The sequence below is a fragment of the Silurus aristotelis genome (genome assembly GCF_946808225.1).
Source record: "Silurus aristotelis genome assembly, chromosome: 10".
NCBI classification, from domain to species: Eukaryota; Metazoa; Chordata; class Actinopteri; order Siluriformes; family Siluridae; genus Silurus; species Silurus aristotelis.
In genome coordinates, this window is record NC_139583.1 from 8,223,227 (window position 1) to 8,241,409 (window position 18,183).

The window sequence follows — 18,183 nt, forward strand, 5'->3', positions numbered from 1 at the left end:
AAAATTTTATACATTTGTTGACTTTTATTGCAAAACAGAATGCAATATCTCTGATTGAAATGCTGAACTTTAGCTTCACAAAAGCAGAGTCTAGATGAGAGTGTTGCTGAGAGAGATGAGAAAACATGGGTGAGACAATCTAGAAAAGAATAATACATCAAAAGTTTGTGAAACATGTTTTGATTCCCAAGCACCTGGTCTTATTTGTGATGGCGGCGACCTAAAGGTTTTGTTCGTGTCTGACTTCGTTACATTTTGGTGCAATCTGTTTGAGTACAAAGAGCTGAGAAAGCTTGAGATGCTCCAGATTAAATTATGTCCAGACACCTGCTGCTGTGAAAGAAGGTTTCAGTAAAATAAATGCAATTAAAACACAAAACATGAAACAGACTAAGCTTGCTGCATTGATATTTGTCTCTCATGTCATTAATCAATAGAGAACATTTAAAAAAAAATTTGTTTTATTTACATTAGTACCGTATTTTTCGGACTATAAGCCGCTACTTTTTTCCCACGTTTTGAGCACAATAGACAAATATATACACAATTGCAATATGGTGTGCAACATGTAAGGGGTAATCCAGATAACAAATAGTGTAATGCACACGAAGCTGTTGATTATCCCACTTATACCAGTACAGCATTTGGACAAAAGTATTGGAAAACCCAACTTTTCCAGCCATATGTGATTTTTCCCGAACATCTACCACAAAGTTGAAGGCACACAATTGTATAGGTTGTTTCTGAATGTGAAAGCAGTAAATTTTCCCTTTAACTATGAGACCCTGTGCACAAAGCGAGCTCCATAAAGATATGATTTACATGGTTTAAAGTGAAAGATCTTGAGAAGCCTGCTTTAGAGCTCTGACATCAACCCTACCTCAATTGGAACTCAACCCTACCTCAATTGGAACTTTGCTAACACCCTTGCTGCTGAATGTGCACAAATCTACTCCAAAATCTCGTGGAACATCTTCCTAGAAGAGTTGAGGTTAATATAACAAAGGAAATGGAATGCACATACCAATGTGGTCAAGTGTCCACAAACCTTTATCAATAGTGTACATGAATTTGTATTGCGTTTCTACTAATAATTAAGCTACTAGTGTTAACTCCTTGTACTATTTTCTTCTCATTGAAAAAATAAATTCTCCAGTTCATCAAATTGATCTTGTACCTCAGCCCATTTATAAAAATTTACAAATGCACTATACAAGTAAAATGACATGCAATAATCATCCAACTAGCACAGTAAGGTAATCAGGAACTGTTTACAGTCACTGTTTAATTCTGTATCTAATTGTAACTGTATATTTTTATAGTTACAATTTTTATGAGGCAGGCATTTAAATAGAACAGAAAGTACTGTAATCTGACTGAAAATATTCAGCATTAAGCTAAGAAAGTAATGTATACAATTCTGAACCCACAAACAAGTGCTGGGAGTTTATGTTTTTTACAAGTTTGGTTTTTAGTAGTACTGCAAGTTTTTCAGTAGTTTGGTATTAGTAGTAGTAGTAGTAGTAGTAGTATTTTACAATGGAAAATTGGTCTGAAATCTGAAACAGTTCATGCAGAGATGTTTTTTTTAACTGGATGGGTATAATATTAAGCCTGACATCAAGCATTTTAAAGTTCAAAGCAAATGTGAAATAATACCAAAGCATGCATATGTGCATTTATTACTGTGAACAAGAAGGCCACAGTTCTGAAATGAGCAATGAAATGGATTTCATTGGCACCTTATTATAAATTGTATTGCTTAATTAATAATGCAACATGATATCCAGATCAATTACTTACGTCAAACTCTTCCGTCCACTGATGCTCCATCTGGAAGTTTTCTGCAGCAGTTGCCAAAGCCTGAAAAAAGATAAACCATACACTACATCAGTGGGTTTAATTAAGAACATGATTTGAATGTTAAAAGAGCTAAACATTTGCCACTTTCACAAATTAGCATAGGGGTGTTTCCCAAAAATCAAAGAACATTACTGAATGATGAGTGAATCAACAAAGGATGTGTGCCCCATGCATGCCAGTCTTATTAACAAAGATTGGTCAGACATTTGAAGTCATTTTGCGTTGACTCTGCACCAAACACATCAACAGTCTGGAAATTAATGTGCAAATGTGCAGAAACATTTTCAAAACATAAATGACACTTTGCAGTGATGAATGCACAACACAAATTGCATTTGCTTTGGAAAGACACAATAAAGAGGATATTACAGGAGTTACAGTTGCTCAAACACATTTTATACTAAAAAGTCTGTTTATCAGATTATATGCTATTTTGATTCACTGGCCCAGTTCAGTCGACACATGGTTAATTGGAATTTGCTGCTCATGCAAACTCAATATAAAAAAAAAAAAATGACAATGATATGATCCCTTGGATGTTTCTTTTTGTGATCATATTTGAGTAATTTAGGAGTTATTTGGGAGTTATTTAGGAGTTATTTAGGAGTTATTTGGGAGTCATTAGTCATTCTGACTTGGAGCCTGCCATCTTTGTTCATGCCTGATGTCGCACTTACAATTAGTTGTCACTAGGAGGCGATCCATAGTGTCCACCACTAAAGTGGCTAGAATGCAAATTTGGCATTAGAACCCATGCTTAGACAAAATAGAACTTATAAAATATAATAATAATAATAATAATAATAATAATAATAATAATAATAATAATAATAATAATAATAATTATTATTATTATTATTATTATTATTATTATTATTATTATTATATTATTATTATTATTATTATTATTATTATTATTATTATTATTATATTATTATTATATTATATAATAATAATAATAATAATAATAATAATAATAATAATAATATAATAATAATAATAATAATAATATAATAATAATAATAATAATAATAATAATAATAATAATAATAATTATTATTATTATTATTATTATTATTATTATTATTATTATTATATTATTATTATTATTATTATTATTATTATTATTATTATTATTATTATTATTATTATTATTATTATATTATTATTATATTATATAATAATAATAATAATAATAATAATAATAATAATAATAATAATAATAAAGCATGAAAGGGTTAATACCACAATATTTGCTTGACACAGATTTTGTGTAGTTGGCAGTTACTAAGCTAAAGGCATAATAAAAATTCAATTTTAATGTCAGATGCTTTGCAAGCACAATGTGTGATTCATATTTTGTACTGTGGATCATCACATATTTCAGTAGGCCATTCATAATTAGGTTTTTCTTTTTGGCTGATGATAGTGTATGCACATAATAACTGTGATTGTCTTTACTGTTGAAACATTGTCACATTTGCGACAAAAATGCATAAATATACATTATAGCAGCCCTAACCTTGAATCTCACTAATTGTGTAGTAATGAGGCTTAAGCAGTAATAACTTACATTTACACTTTAATCTTATATTTCTCATGTGGATCTACACAGGTACCTTTTTTATATATTAAACTACTAATTAATTGCTGACAACATTTAATTCCCAATAATAAAGCATTGGAAGCTTTGATACCTAAACCTATTCCAGCACCCCATTGCCTAATATACAGTATACAGATCACAGACATATTGTTTTGTTCTTACTAATGGCATTTGGCAGACATCTTTATGCGCAAATTTTTTTTAATCCAACTGACCAGTAGTGGGCTCAGGGGTCCAGTAGTGACAGCTTGGTGATAATAGGATTTAAATGTATGCCCTTCTGATCCAAAGTCGATCTCCACGTTTTACCAGTAAATTTATTTACATTATTATTATTATTATTTACAAATAAATAATAAATAAATACACACTGATCAGGCATAACATTATGACCACCTGCCTAGTATTGATTAGTCTACGCAGCCCCGTACGCAACAAACTGCAACCCACTGGGTATACTGATACCTTTCTATCAAGACCAGCATTATCGTCTTTAGCAGTTTGTGCTACATGAGCTTGTCTGCTGGATCAGACTACATGGACCCCCACCTGCATCAGTGTGCCTTGGCCGCCCATGACCCTGTCACCAGTTTACCACTGTTCCTTCCTTGGACCACTTTTGATAGATACTGACCACTGCAAACCAGGAACATCCCACATAAGCTGCACTTTATACTGTTTTTAAATATACAATACAGTATAACAGTAAATATACATTATATTTAAATATACAAGAGGGATTTAGACAGGTATCTTAAAATGAAGAAGTAATTTGTTTTCTTTTTAGAAAAATAAAACATTTTATTTGCTAAAATTGCATAATATATGTGAAAACTAAACCAATTTAGTGCATTTAATTGCCTATTACATCAACATGCAATTGTATTTATATATATGAATATATGAATATATTATATTATATATTATATTAAATATATATATATATATATAAAAATATATATATATATATATATATATATATATATATATATATATATATATATTAATAAAAATATAAAAATCTATTTTTAATTACTTTCTGTACAAAAAAACTTTCTGTCATTTTCTTTGGCCTGAATTTTCTCCTCGCTGTTTTCTCCCCATTCCTCCACTTTTTCATTCTGCAGCGTCTTCTGTGTCCAGAGTGCTCCAGAGCTTAGCAACAAGTCAAGTAATTTGAATACAAAAAAGTATTGAGGCAAATTATTTACTCGAGTTATTCAAGGAATCATTTCAGCCCTAGTTATAATGTTATTTCTGATCAGTGTACATATGGAGACAACAACAACAACAACAACAAACAATACAGTTGCTCCTTTATAATGTTGAAAGTAATGTGCTTTCATCTAACAATATGCTCATTCCACCTGTTTACCAACATTCTGAGTAATTAACATGTAGGAATTTGTAGTTAAATACTGTATTATCACTAGTCATGTGTTCATTCATAGTTGCCTATAACTAAAATGTAGATAATCTAAAAATTATTTTCTTGCCAATGTTTAGAAACGCTAAGTGTTTTTAGCTATTAACATTAAGTCTAAGCAGTCCCTTAGGACTTCTAAGCACATAATCATATATGAATGGGAGGATGGTGGGAGTCATGAATCTCCCATCGTGCCTAATTTCTACCATTTATCTATGGGCTGTTCATGTTTAAACTTTTTGCTATTCTTAAAAAGCATGTAATAGATGGCAAGCTACCAGGAGGGCAAAAAAACGAATTCTAAATTGCATTAAGGGACATAGCTCGAGTCAGCGTTGCTGGATATCTTGGCGATGTGTAGGGTAGTGTAAAAAGACAATTACATCGTTCTATTTCACAATCTCGAACACGTGAAAAGGTCAGTGGTTTCACAAGATTGCACATTTCTGCCGGAAAGAGCAGGAGAGCTCAGTTCAGAAAAACAGGTTATATTAAAACGTTCAGGTCTTAGTCCTTTCACACATACAGTAGATTCAATCTGTTACTGTAAATATCACAACCCTGGATAAGATTTTAATAAGAGATGTGAATGGAACACATAGCAAGTTCTGTGTAAGAGTATATTTAAAATTCGTTATTGAACAAAATGTTTTTTTTTAAATATAAAATGAAGTAGCGTATTTTTCGGACTATAAGCTGCTACTTTTTTCCCACGTTTTGAACCCCACGGCTTAAACAACGAAGCGGCTAATTTATGAATTTTTCCTGGGTTTTTCCCGGTTTCACAAACTTCAAGCCAAAAAACTGAGCGCCAAAATATTTCATTCATTCATTCATTCACTCCCGCATATCCGTAATTCGGGTCGCGGGGGCAGCAGTCTAAGCAAGCCCCACCTTCGACTGCTGCCCAATCCTCACAGCACCGTCCCTTACGGTCCCTCCTGCAGGTGGTGAGCCCACGGGAAGGCGGCCCCACGTCACTCCGACGTCACGGACCTTGATATTTCCCTCGTAAGGGACCCCCGGAGCATAGAGGGTTAAGAGCCTTGCTCAAGGGCCCAAAAGTGGCAGCTTGGCGATACCGGGGCATGAACCCCAGACCTTCCGATCGGTAACCCAGCGCCTTAACCGCTGGAGCCACCACTCCCCCCGCCAAAATATTTGACCAATGAAATTTCCGAACGGAAACGGAAAAAAAAATTTTTTAAACGCACGACGAAACAAAAAGATAAACTCCAGAGAAAAATAGTTGTGAAAGAAAGGAGGAAGACAGTGAACAATGACTTTCTTGGTCGGCTACTGTTTAGATACAAGCCGTTGTAACCTGTTGAGTCTGGGTGAAGGGAGAGCTCGCTAACTCCAGTTACAACAGAAATCATATAAGCACAGACAGGTTTCCGAAACTCTTGCTTTTTTATTTTTCTTGGCAACAGCGATATGGGTTAGTCGAAGAAACTTAGAAATCAGCATCAGAAAATAATAAGGACATATTCCTCGGTGTCCACACACGCAGTAATAGCGGAAAAATGCAGTGGCAGGCTATTCCCAAAATACCGCTATGCTCCTAAAGGAAGCGCATCATATTTCACCCGTTACACCGTGTGTAACGTGTCTTTCGTTAAAGCCTGTGTAGACACCTTCGGCTTATAGACAGGTGCGGCTTATTTATGTTAAAAATACAAATATTTGTAAAATTCAGTGGGTGCGGCTTATATATGGGTGCACTTTATAGTCCGGAAATTACGGTATATATTATAAAATATAGTGCAATATATAAATACAATATTAAATACACTAGTACACCTGACCATGACACCTACGTGTGCTTTCCGAGAATCCAACCCCCTTTGCTATTATAATTAAATCTCTATTCATTTACAATGATTTTTGGGTGTGGCTGTGGGAATTTGTGCTCATTCAGCCACAAGAGCATTAGCAAAATCAAGCATTGGTGTAGGGTTAGAATGTCTGGATACACTCAGTGTTCAGGTTTTTCTATAGAGGTGTTCATTAGGGTTGAGGTCAGGATTTTGTATAGGTCACTCGAGTTCTTTCACTCCAGCCTTGGCAAATTGTGTCTTACACTAACATTTACATTGACGGTTTAAAGCAGACACTCTTTTCCAGAGCGACGTACAAAAGTGCTTTAAAGTCACTATCAATGAATACATTAACAATAGTTCACTAGGTTGCAGATCCCATCAGCATAAAACTCTTTTGGGAGGAATTATATATACTTTTTTTAGTACATTAATACATAAGACATTCAGGAAAAAATATACAGGTTTGCGTGTTTTAGTGTTTCAGGAAAATGTAGGTCTTCAACCGTTGTATGAAACCAGTGAATCAGTTGTTTACACTACTAGGGGAATTTCATTTTCTCCCTGTATTCTCTCTCTCTCTCTCTCTTTCTCTCTTTCTCTCTCTCTCTCTCTCTCTCTCTCTCTCTCTCTCTCTATCTATCTATCTATCTATCTATCTATCTATCTATCTATCTATCTATCTATCTATCTATGAGTTAAACATGCTCCAGAGGTACCAGTGACCAGTGTTCCTGCCCTGTTCTTTTTTGCTCTTTAGATCTGCCTGATTCATCCTGACTCTGGATGGAGTTGTCGTCAATTAGAGACCACTCTGTGCACCTGGGGATGGTTCCAGATAATAAGCCTAAAGATCCATAAAGTTACTGAGCAATTTAGGAACTTTGAAGATGGATTTGGACTGTAATTACTATCAACAGTCTACTACAGTGGCCCAGGACCACAGGTTACATGAACAGTTTGCATTTAAGCACCTATTACTGAACAGTGAGATGAGGAAGGTTTTCCTTTTGAGTCTGGTTCATCTCAAGGTTTCATCCTCATGACATCTCATGGAGTATTTCCACTGGCTCACTCATTAGAGATAAACGTAAAATTTTAAGGAACAAACGTTTAGGCACTAAACTTATACATTCTGTTATACAAATTTATCGCCTCTTTATTTCTGTAAAGCACCACTGAGACAATGCCTTCTGTTAAAAGCCATATACAAATAAAACTTTAATAAAACTTAAAAACTTAAATAAAACTTTAATTTCCATTCAATTTAATAAATTAAATTGAATGGAATTTTACCACCTCAGTGCCAGAGCTAAAAAGAGTTCTGATGGAGGTTTGACTTTTTAGCTCCATGAACGGGAATTTGTAATGCTACACTTTGTGGCAAAAGTTTGGAAAAATATTACATATAGGTGTGATGGTTAAGTCATTATGCCATATAGAGTATAAAGGCATTAAAAGGAGGAACTTTCCAAATTTGCAAAAAGTTGTTGATGAATTTGAAATAATTCAAAATAATATTCAAATCTACAGCATGTTTTAAAGTCTTTAGGTTACGTGCAAGAAATACACAGTAACAAAAATACCAGCTTCAGTCTTGAGCCAGTAGCCAGTAGCAACATGTCCACCAGAGAGTTCCACAATTGATTTTTTTTTTTCATTTATTCATAATAATTGTTATTAATTAAAACATTGTGTAAACACAATTCTCAAGGTCAGCAGTCTTTTCTATTTCATTTACACAGATTTTTTTTACACTAGACAGACGCACATACACGCATACACATATACACACACACACACACACACACACACACACACACACACACACACACACACACACACACACACACACAAACCTCCACACAGACTCTGGTGCTGAGGTTCTGGGCTGATATTCAACAGTCTCCTCACCTCCTCTGCAAAGTCTGGGAGACTATAATTACACAATATCATACTCTCTCTCTCTCTCTCTCTCTCTCTCTCTCTCTCTCTCTCTCTCTTTAACACACACACACACACGATTGCAAATGCATACACAGTTATTACACTTCCTAATAAACACAGCCCCATACACACACGTCTATATGGCTTAATACATAATCTCTCTCTCTCTCTCTCTCTCTCTCTCTCTCTCTCTCTCTCTCTCTCTCTCTCTCTCTCTTTCTCTTTAACACACACACACACGATTGCAAATGCATACACAGTTATTACACTTCCTAATAAACACAGCCCCATACACACACGTCTACATGGCTAAATACATAATCTCTCTCTCTCTCTCTCTCTCTCTCTCTCTCTCTCTCTCTCTCTCTCTCTCTCTCTCTCTCTCTCTCTTTCTTTCTCTTGCACAAAGACACACACACACACCCCTGTTTATTTGTTATTATAAGCATACTGCACATAATATATGAGTTAATCATTGCATATTAATACACATGAACAAATGCATGGATACACTTCTGAACCCACATAAAAAAAATGCTTTACACACACACACACTCACTCACGCACACGCACACACGCACACACACACACACACACACACACACACACACACACACACACACCAGATTAACTATACTAGAAAGACAGATGTCGATCCATGACACTTTACCATGACACCATTTCTATAAATCTTTACTGAGCATTCTGGGAGAATATTGGTGAACAGATCTATACATTACTGGCCATTAGTGAGCTGTTGCCATAACAACCCTAAAACCGCTGCTGATTAAAGTGAGTGGAGTAACGACCCATGTGGATTAGGATGAAAACCTCAGCTGAAATATGTCACTTACTTAAACCCACAGAAGGAAATGTTAGCTGTAAGGCTGTAAAGAACACAGTGTAACGTCTGGTTAAGGTGAACATTTTTATATGAAAAGTGCACAAACCTGTAGTAAAACAAAACATAATGAGCAGGGATTTTTGCCACAACCGATCTTGCAATTAGCATTCTCATAATTCTGTGTAAACTGTATTATATGTAACTAAACAATACAATGAGGCATGGGGTGGCTTTTCTGTACATTTTTTATCATTCAAACCTGCAGAACAAATAAAATGATTCAACACATCTTAAAAAAGCCTGATTTCAAGCTAAAATCATTTGGTGATCTCATATGGTACATGTCCAGGACACAGAGATGTGCAGCCAAGATCGTAGCCGACCCCTATCATCATGAAAATAAACTCTTTCAGTTAATCAGGACCAGAACCCCACGCCACAGCAGTTTTTTCCCCACTGCAGTCAGCCTGAATGACTGACAGCCAGTACCCCCAGAAAAAAAAACTCACTTTCACATTCATATTCTAAATTGCACTACTTTTCATGTAAACTCATACTCATGTATACAATATTTATTTTATTCTAGATTGTGTACATACTTTAAGTCTGTATATACTGTATGTTTGGACAGTCACTTTCACTTTTACATTCCAAATTGCACTATTTCTCATGCAAAGCCACTTTCTGTATACATTATTTATTCAATTTATTACAGTTTATTTAAAAACTGTGTACACATTTCATATCTGTGTATATGTGTGCACCTGGCACCAAGACAAATTCCTAGTAATGTAAAGTGTTCTTTGTACCTGGCAATAAAACTTATTCTGATATCAACATCGGATTGAGAATGTAATCACTAAAAAAAAATTAGTACATCTTTATACAAAGTAGTCTAATTCCTGTCCATAAAACTATTCAAGGTTCCCAAACTCCTGGCCTACCAGCATGACCAATTTCCCCTGGCAAATTCATCACACTGATTACAGTAAGTGCAGTGAAGTAATTCAATAAGCAAAGTGGAGATTCATTAACACCTTTACTCCAGTCTAATCCTCCAGTCTGGAGAGAAAGCAGATTATTAATAGCGCGGACTGAGCTACACAAAGGCTTCATTTTACACGAGCGTCGCATTAAGCCACACGTCTATTGCTCCACCAAATAGCATACTTGCTGCGAATATGAATGATGAAGAAATGGATTGCAGGTGATCGAAATGCAAATCTGGTATTTTTCATTCACTGTGAATGCAGCTTTAACAGATCTATATTTGGATTAATTACCTTTCTCTCTCTGTCTCTCTGTCTCTCTCTCTCTCTCACTCTCTCTCTCTCTTTTGTTCTCTCACAGAAGAAAAGAAGCTCAACCTTAGTAAATGTTAATTCCACATTCACACCAGGTATTATTTGTTTAAAGCAGAAGAATTCAGACTAGAAACTTAGCACAAAGTCTTATATATTAAAATTCACCCTTGAAGCCACTGATAAAAAACTGTGTGTGTGTGTGTGTGTGTGTGTGTGTGTGTGTGTGTGTGTGTGTGTGTGTGTGTGTGTGTGTGTGTGTGTGTGTGTGTGTGTGTGTGGGGAGAGTCTGAGAGTATAGTAGGCATGAAGGAAGAGACCAGCTCAGTGGTGCTGCTGGAATATCACCCACATCAATCCTTAATTATTCTAGCCATGGGCACTCGACAGCAGAATAAATGATGTTCTTAGGTCTAAGCTCACACAGACACATTTATCTTATTATAACACGCATTAAAGCGCTCATATGTTTGCAGCACGCTCGGCTACCTGCTAGACGTGCTGAAACTGCTGACAGTCTAATTCATTAAGTCCAAATTATAACAAGATACTAAATGAACAATAACAAACATCATCTTCTCCTGGCGTTTCCTACAGATAGCAAACGGCCTAATATTCAGCCTTGTCATCATTACCTGGATGTGAGAGTATGACCTTAAAGTGCAGTCGGTCCATTATTTTGAGACGGAAGCCCAAGCAGACAGCGATGTGACACAGACTATAAACTAAATAAAAGTATATTGTGTTCTAATGGGGAGCTTTGGTTGAGCATCGTCATTGAGTTACAGAAGTCAGTCATAAATCCTGTTTGCTTCTGCATTTTGGTGCAGCACACCAGTTCATAAATGATTCAGATAAGTGTGTCTGTTCACAGATGGAGATATCCCCTGGACACGTACAGAGCCATGCGCAGAGATAAGTCGCAGTCTGTACCGAGTTCTAGAGCTGGTGACAAAAATCCAAAAGTTACATCAATATTTTCTCTGGGAAAGGTGTCCGTATGGAAAAGATTTATCTTTGATAGCGATTAAGTCAATAATTAATTGAGAGCAGTTCGAACCTTTAAGATTGGAACATATTTGGTGAGTCAGAATGTCAGAGATGAAGTAGGGTCTAAACCATCACCTTTATGCTTAATTTGTTTATTAAAGAACTAACTAAAACTAAGTTAAAATGTGGTATATAATTATAAAAAAAAAGAATGGTATTATATATATAAGAAATGATTTGATGCATGAATAATGCTAGCTGTTCGGTATATCGGATCTGGTACATACTTTTACTTTGGATTTATAGCAGTCATGTAGCCATAATATAAGTTTTTTTGTTTGTTTGTTAGTCTATTTTTGTTAATTCATTGTACTCTGCCTTAAAGAACATTAAGCCATTGTTTAAAGGATTGGTTAACCAAGCACTCATCTATGCTTATAGCTTTCTTCAAGTGCAATTCATAATTTTATAAATATAATATTATTTCAATGTCTGGAACTAATTAAAATATCTATGTATTTAAAGGTTTACTTTAAATTCTTTTCATAGATTTGTATCTGTGTGTGTGTGTGTGTGTGTGTGTGTGTGTGTGTGTGTGTGTGTGTGTGTGTGTGTGTGTGTGTGTGTTTTACACCTTTTATGAATAATAAATTTTATCATTATTAAACATTGATTTTGCACCAAATTGTCAGCAGTGGTCCTGGACAAAATTTTGCCCCTTGCTGAAAAAGAACACACATAATTGATGCTGAAGGCTTTGTGAAGTCTGAACAGAGCAATGGGCAATTTGTTATGAAATGAGTATAACCTAATACAGTATATAGCTCAAGTTCTTGTAAATTCCATTCATTACCATTCTGAAATGTTTTTCACTTTTGTGTTAGATCATAAATTTAACAGCAAAATAATTATGAAATAATATAAAATTCAATAATAATAAAATGATCAGTGGAGCATTGCAAATGAAACCACAGGAGATATCTTAAACAAGGCTAATTACAGAACTCATTATCATTAAGACAATGTCCATTACAGTTTGTATTATTTGTGTACATGTAATAATAATAATAATAATAACATTCAAAACTGCCTCAATATTCATAAAAGAAAATAACAATAAAGCCAAAGTAAGCAGCAGAATATGAATTGTCAGCTAAGAATCATAAGCTAATGTAAACAACAAACACTCTGCAATTGCAAACGGTGCCTACGAATAACCTCGTGACCCGAGGTGTGTGGTAATTATGGAAATGAAAGTGAGGAGGAGGGTTGTGCCATTAATATTGCTTTGTTGTCCCAATAGATTTCAGACGGAAAGCAGGTTTACTTTCAAGAATGGATTTCATTAAGGTTTTCTTTTTTTCTCTCCGAGGAGGTTAGAGGAGTGATCCAATTACCTCCAAGGTATTGCATCTGGCTCTATTATTTACCAAGCATGATCATTTAAGGCTGGAGCCAACACTAGGCAGGCACTGATTAAGCAAAAAAAGATGCCATAATGATCCCCCACAACTGCTGCTGCAATTAACATAACTGAGAAGATCTGCTATAAACACAAGCAGTGCACAGTTAATATCAGCACAATTTATGTAGCCCAAATGTAATGGGCAATATCAGTTACTTTCATATTGACCATATAAATTCTATAGTCCTGCCAATATATTATTGCTTCAATCATCCTGTATTTGTATTATTGGCATACAGTCATTTCTGTACATCATGTTAATGATCGGTTAGTATACTATAGCATTACTGTTTGTGTGTGCACACAATTCAAAACTAAATCAAACAAATCATCTCCATAGGAGTCAGCATATAGCCTTCAAGCTGCAATTTATTTTAGGAGCATAGATCTCTGAGGTTTTCCAAACCCAAAACCATGTTGAAAGCATACTTGTTCAATTTTATAGGCTACGTATAATTTTAGATTCGTTTATCTACCTAAATCTACTTTTATTCCTGTGAAGTACTTCTAAGTTTACTTAATCTGTAGTGCATTATTAATAACTAAATTTAACTCAATCTTAGGTGTTTAGAGATGAAACTGTTATTATTAGGAATATATATATTTTTTTTATGCCTAAAACACACCAAGGATTCATTCAACTGAATGCTGCGTTGTGGTTCCTGAGAATAAACACTTAACATATTGACAGCTGCATATGCTTAAATATTACTGCTATTAAACACAATGCTTATGAGCAGATCTCTCTATATGTTTTTATGCATCAACCTTCCACTTTAATTTCACTCCTTAATCAAATGCAAATGTACAAGGGGCTCACTAATACAAGCTGCTACCCTGTGATGCAAAGCATGCTTCAGATTGAGGGTTTCAGTAACAGCTTATCTGAGATTTTCCTGCACAACATTTTTTTTTAATTTTACACACAGTGTGATAAAAAACCCCAAAACATCTAGTGAATGGCATTTCCAGAAACTACATTCTTTTAACTCTATAATAATGCTATGTTTATGCTTTGGAATTGGATGTCCATCAAGCACATTTGGATGAAATCTCAGAGTGTCCAAATACTTTTAGTCAAATAGTATGCCTCGTAGGTTGCTTTCTGATTTCATTGCTTGATCCTGTCACACTTCTACTGTTTGACTGCTCTCGCCCTTTAGATCTGTCTGAATCATCCTAAGCTTTGAGTTTCTTCACTTATGACTCACCGCCTGCTACTGTGAATCATCCCACATGGATACCTGAAATATTTGCATTTACCACAAAAGCGTTTATACCTCAATTTCACGATAGCATTATTAGAAAATCTCCTCTGGATACTGTAGGCTTATAGCTACAAACCACTCCTTTATCCCAAAAGATTTTTTAAAATATTAATGTAGAAGTGTAATCATTCATATTCCCTTAATCTGGTTTTATCCAGTAGAGTCTGGTTCCTCTCAAGATTTTGTCTTGAGGTCATCAATGTGAGATTTTTCTTCCCACTGCCTTTTCTCATTATGGTTTGAAATGTATATGTACATTTGTGTGTTTGCGTTAAGGTTAACTTGTAGAAAGTTGACCAATTTGCTATACAAATTAAGTTTCTTTCTACAGTGTCCAAACACACAAAACAGTAAATTCTAATCTTTGCATTTTATTTGGATAGTTAGGAAGTTTTATATTCCTAAAAGGCAGATGAAAGAAGGGTAAAGCCAGAGGAAGTGAGTGGTAAGAATTGTACACCTGTGCATAATTTCCATTAATGAGTGATCTCTGTTACAATGAACAGCAAAGAGAATAAGAAAATGAGAGAAAAAGCATAGAGAGAGAGAGAGAGAGAGAGAGAGAGAGAGAGAGAGAGAGAGAGAGAGAGAGAGAGAGAGACACACACACACACACACACACACACACACACACACACACACACATGGGGCAGTGTGAATGTGTAAATTTATGCTTTAAGGTTATCATGAAAATTATAAAATGGCTAAATAAAGCCGATTTTTTACTTTTAAGGGTCCCTTCTGAGAGACAACCCAAAGACCTATACATTCTGTTTAAACCCTGTCCACTATACCTAGCTATATGCTTTGTTGAATATAGTTTTTCTCTTTTTTCTCTTCAATAATAGACCTGTTACTGTTGTCACTTCTACTTTAAAACCCAAATATTCAAGTCAATATTTTGTAAGACTAATTTCAGTTTTAGTTACATGCTACATGCTTACATCCTTGAATTTTACAAAATCTAGCTAACTGTAATGGCTATGTGTTCTCCCAGAAAACTGCTACCTTCAATTTTTTTTTCTTTGTAATTACTTTATACATATATAATTAGTGGTTAAATATGATAGAATTAAATTAAATCATGGCTTTGTTACATTTTTATGGTAATTAGAACATAATTGAAACTAGGAATTATATCTGTGGTAGCTGTAAAATAACTTGGTTTTGGTGAAGGGAATCTTGTATTATTACATCATACATAATGTGCATAGATCTGAGACACTCAATCCAGTTGTTACTTGTTGCTTTATTGTTTGTTGATGTCAGTGCAATGGAAGCTATGAGCTGAGCAGTAAAAGAAGGTTAATCAACCCTTTTTTATTATCAATGTTAGAAGAAAATTTATACATCCCTGTACTGCACATGAGCAAAACACAAGATGCTTCGACTGGCATCATTTCCGTTTCACATTTGTTTACTTTCCGGCTCTTTGAAACATCGCTGACATGTGGAAATGGCATTTTTGAATTCTTCCACTTTGGAGAGCTTTATCAAGAAGCTTGTTTGTGTTGACTAAAAACGCTGCCTCGGTGTGGACAGAGGGCTAAAACGGAGAGAAAAATATGGGTTTCATATAATCAAACCTATTGTTGTGCACATGGCCTGAGCTACTACTGCCCATGGTAAAGGTTTTTGGGTAAAACATGCTTGGTAAAGTTGCTTCTTAGTGTTGTCTATTTGAACTTTCTAAATGTATTTCTATTACTTAAAAGATTTAGAAGATTTCTTCATTACCATTTTCATGTTGAACTGTCGGTATTCCTTATTATAGCCAAATCAATCACAGTGCATTTGAAATCCATTTGCATGTAAGGAGCTGAGTTTAGGTTGTTGGTGGCAATCTGTAATGCCTATTATGACTTTACAGGGTTGCATGCTGGAAAGTACACTGTGACAATAATTGCTGTGCTTTGACCCTCCTAAGAGGTGGGCTGTGTTATATGTTCCAGCTCAGTGCCTAAAAGAGAACCTGACTTGGATTGCTGACTTCAAAGCATTGATCCCTAACAGTTAAATGTGTGTGGTCTCTGCTATATTAGGACATCGAATTTTATACCTGACTCCTTTTTCTGAATGTCTTTTTCTTATTTAGTAACATTTTGTAGCATTCATCAATCATACTTAGCTTTATACAAAACAATTATTTTGAGAATTTTTCTAAAATAATTTTTTTCTGTATATACACTATTAACTAATAATTTTCTAATACTGGGCATATCATTGGCTGTTTATCCCACATCACATCGAAGTTGAATTCTCACTTCTGATTATTCAAAAAGGTGTTAATAAATTTTCTAGAACAGCAGCTCTGACAGTTGTGCCAGCTAAAAAAAAAATGAATGTGCCTGTTCTATAATTCACACTGACTTGCAGGGTTGAATGCTTTGCAGAATAAATTCTTTTTTAAATATGTATATAGTTTTATATATATACACCGTAATTTCCGGACTATAAAGCGCACCCATATATAAACCGCACCCACTGAATTTTACAAAGATTTTTATTTTGAACATAAATAAACCGCACCTGTCTATAAGCCGCAGGTGTCCACATTGAAACTAATGAACTTTACACAGGCTTTAACGAAAGACAGTGTCTGTAACACGGTGTAACGGGTGAAATATGTTGTGGCTTCTTTAAGAGCAGAGCGTCATTTTGGGAATAGCCTGCCGCCGAATTTTTCCGGTATTACTGCATGTGTGCAAGGCCGAGGAATATGTCTTTATTATTTTCTGATGCTCATTTCTAAGTTTTTTCTCCCGATGCCGTGCAGCTCAGAACACAGGTGAGGTGCGTTTTTTCGTTTCCGTTCGGAAATTTCATTGGTCTAATGTTATGTCACTCAGTTTTTTGGCTTGAAGTTTGTGAAACCCGGGAAAAACCCAGAAAAAATCCATAAATTAGCCGCTTCGTTGTTTAAGCCGCGGGGTTCAAAACGTGGGAAAAAAGTAGTGTCAAAAAGTCTTCTTGACAAAAGCCTTATTCAATAAAGAGTAAACAGCAGCTGGCAAGGGAATGTTTGTTTATAGTTGCTGTAGTAGACATACAGTATATGCAGCTATTAAGCAAGGAATCATTGAAATTGAGTATTATTTCTTAAATGCTTAATGCGGAACAATGTCAGAGATTTAGTGTGAGTGGATTACATGATCATAAATAAAAAAAAAACCTGCCAGACATGAGTGTGCAGTGTAACGGCTGTCCATTCCCCCTAATCAGAAAGCCTGAGGACACATTCCAATTTATTGACTGCCATTCACTAATGAGGCCACAGAAACATGGAGACAGATACTTCCCTCATGCCCCACTGGCGAGGTCAAACATCTGCTAGACTAGAAATCAATTCACAGTGCCTAGCATCCTGTGACAAATTGTTCCAATTTGCCTCTACGAATTCTCAGCTGGAGAGATTAACCTTAGCAATATAACAATTCAGTAACAAATATCATTATAGTCTGATTTATCAACCATGCATGTCTGAGTGATATCCAAATTAGAAAGGATTAGAAAGATGATCAGAATGATGAGATGGATCTGTTGTGTGAGAACTGGGGTTAAATGCCTAGAGAATCAGCTGTTGGATGAGTAATGCAGCTCTTAATGTCCAAATAGTAGAAACGCATTTTAGGAAATCATACAATTATTTGAAT

At 35.1% G+C, this 18,183-nt stretch overlaps 1 protein-coding gene across 3 annotated transcripts in view; it reads right to left on the reverse strand.

Moving 5' to 3' along the window:
- The window catches only part of LOC310731835 (voltage-dependent calcium channel subunit alpha-2/delta-1), a 113,692-nt gene that overhangs the window by 63,156 nt on the left and 32,353 nt on the right, over positions 1 to 18,183 (reverse strand). For all 3 annotated transcript variants that reach the window (XM_083551741.1, XM_083551740.1, XM_083551742.1), the window contains exon 4: positions 1,804 to 1,863. In XM_083551741.1, the coding sequence (XP_083407867.1) occupies positions 1,804 to 1,863 (60 nt within the window). The remainder of the gene's footprint in view (positions 1 to 1,803; positions 1,864 to 18,183) is intronic.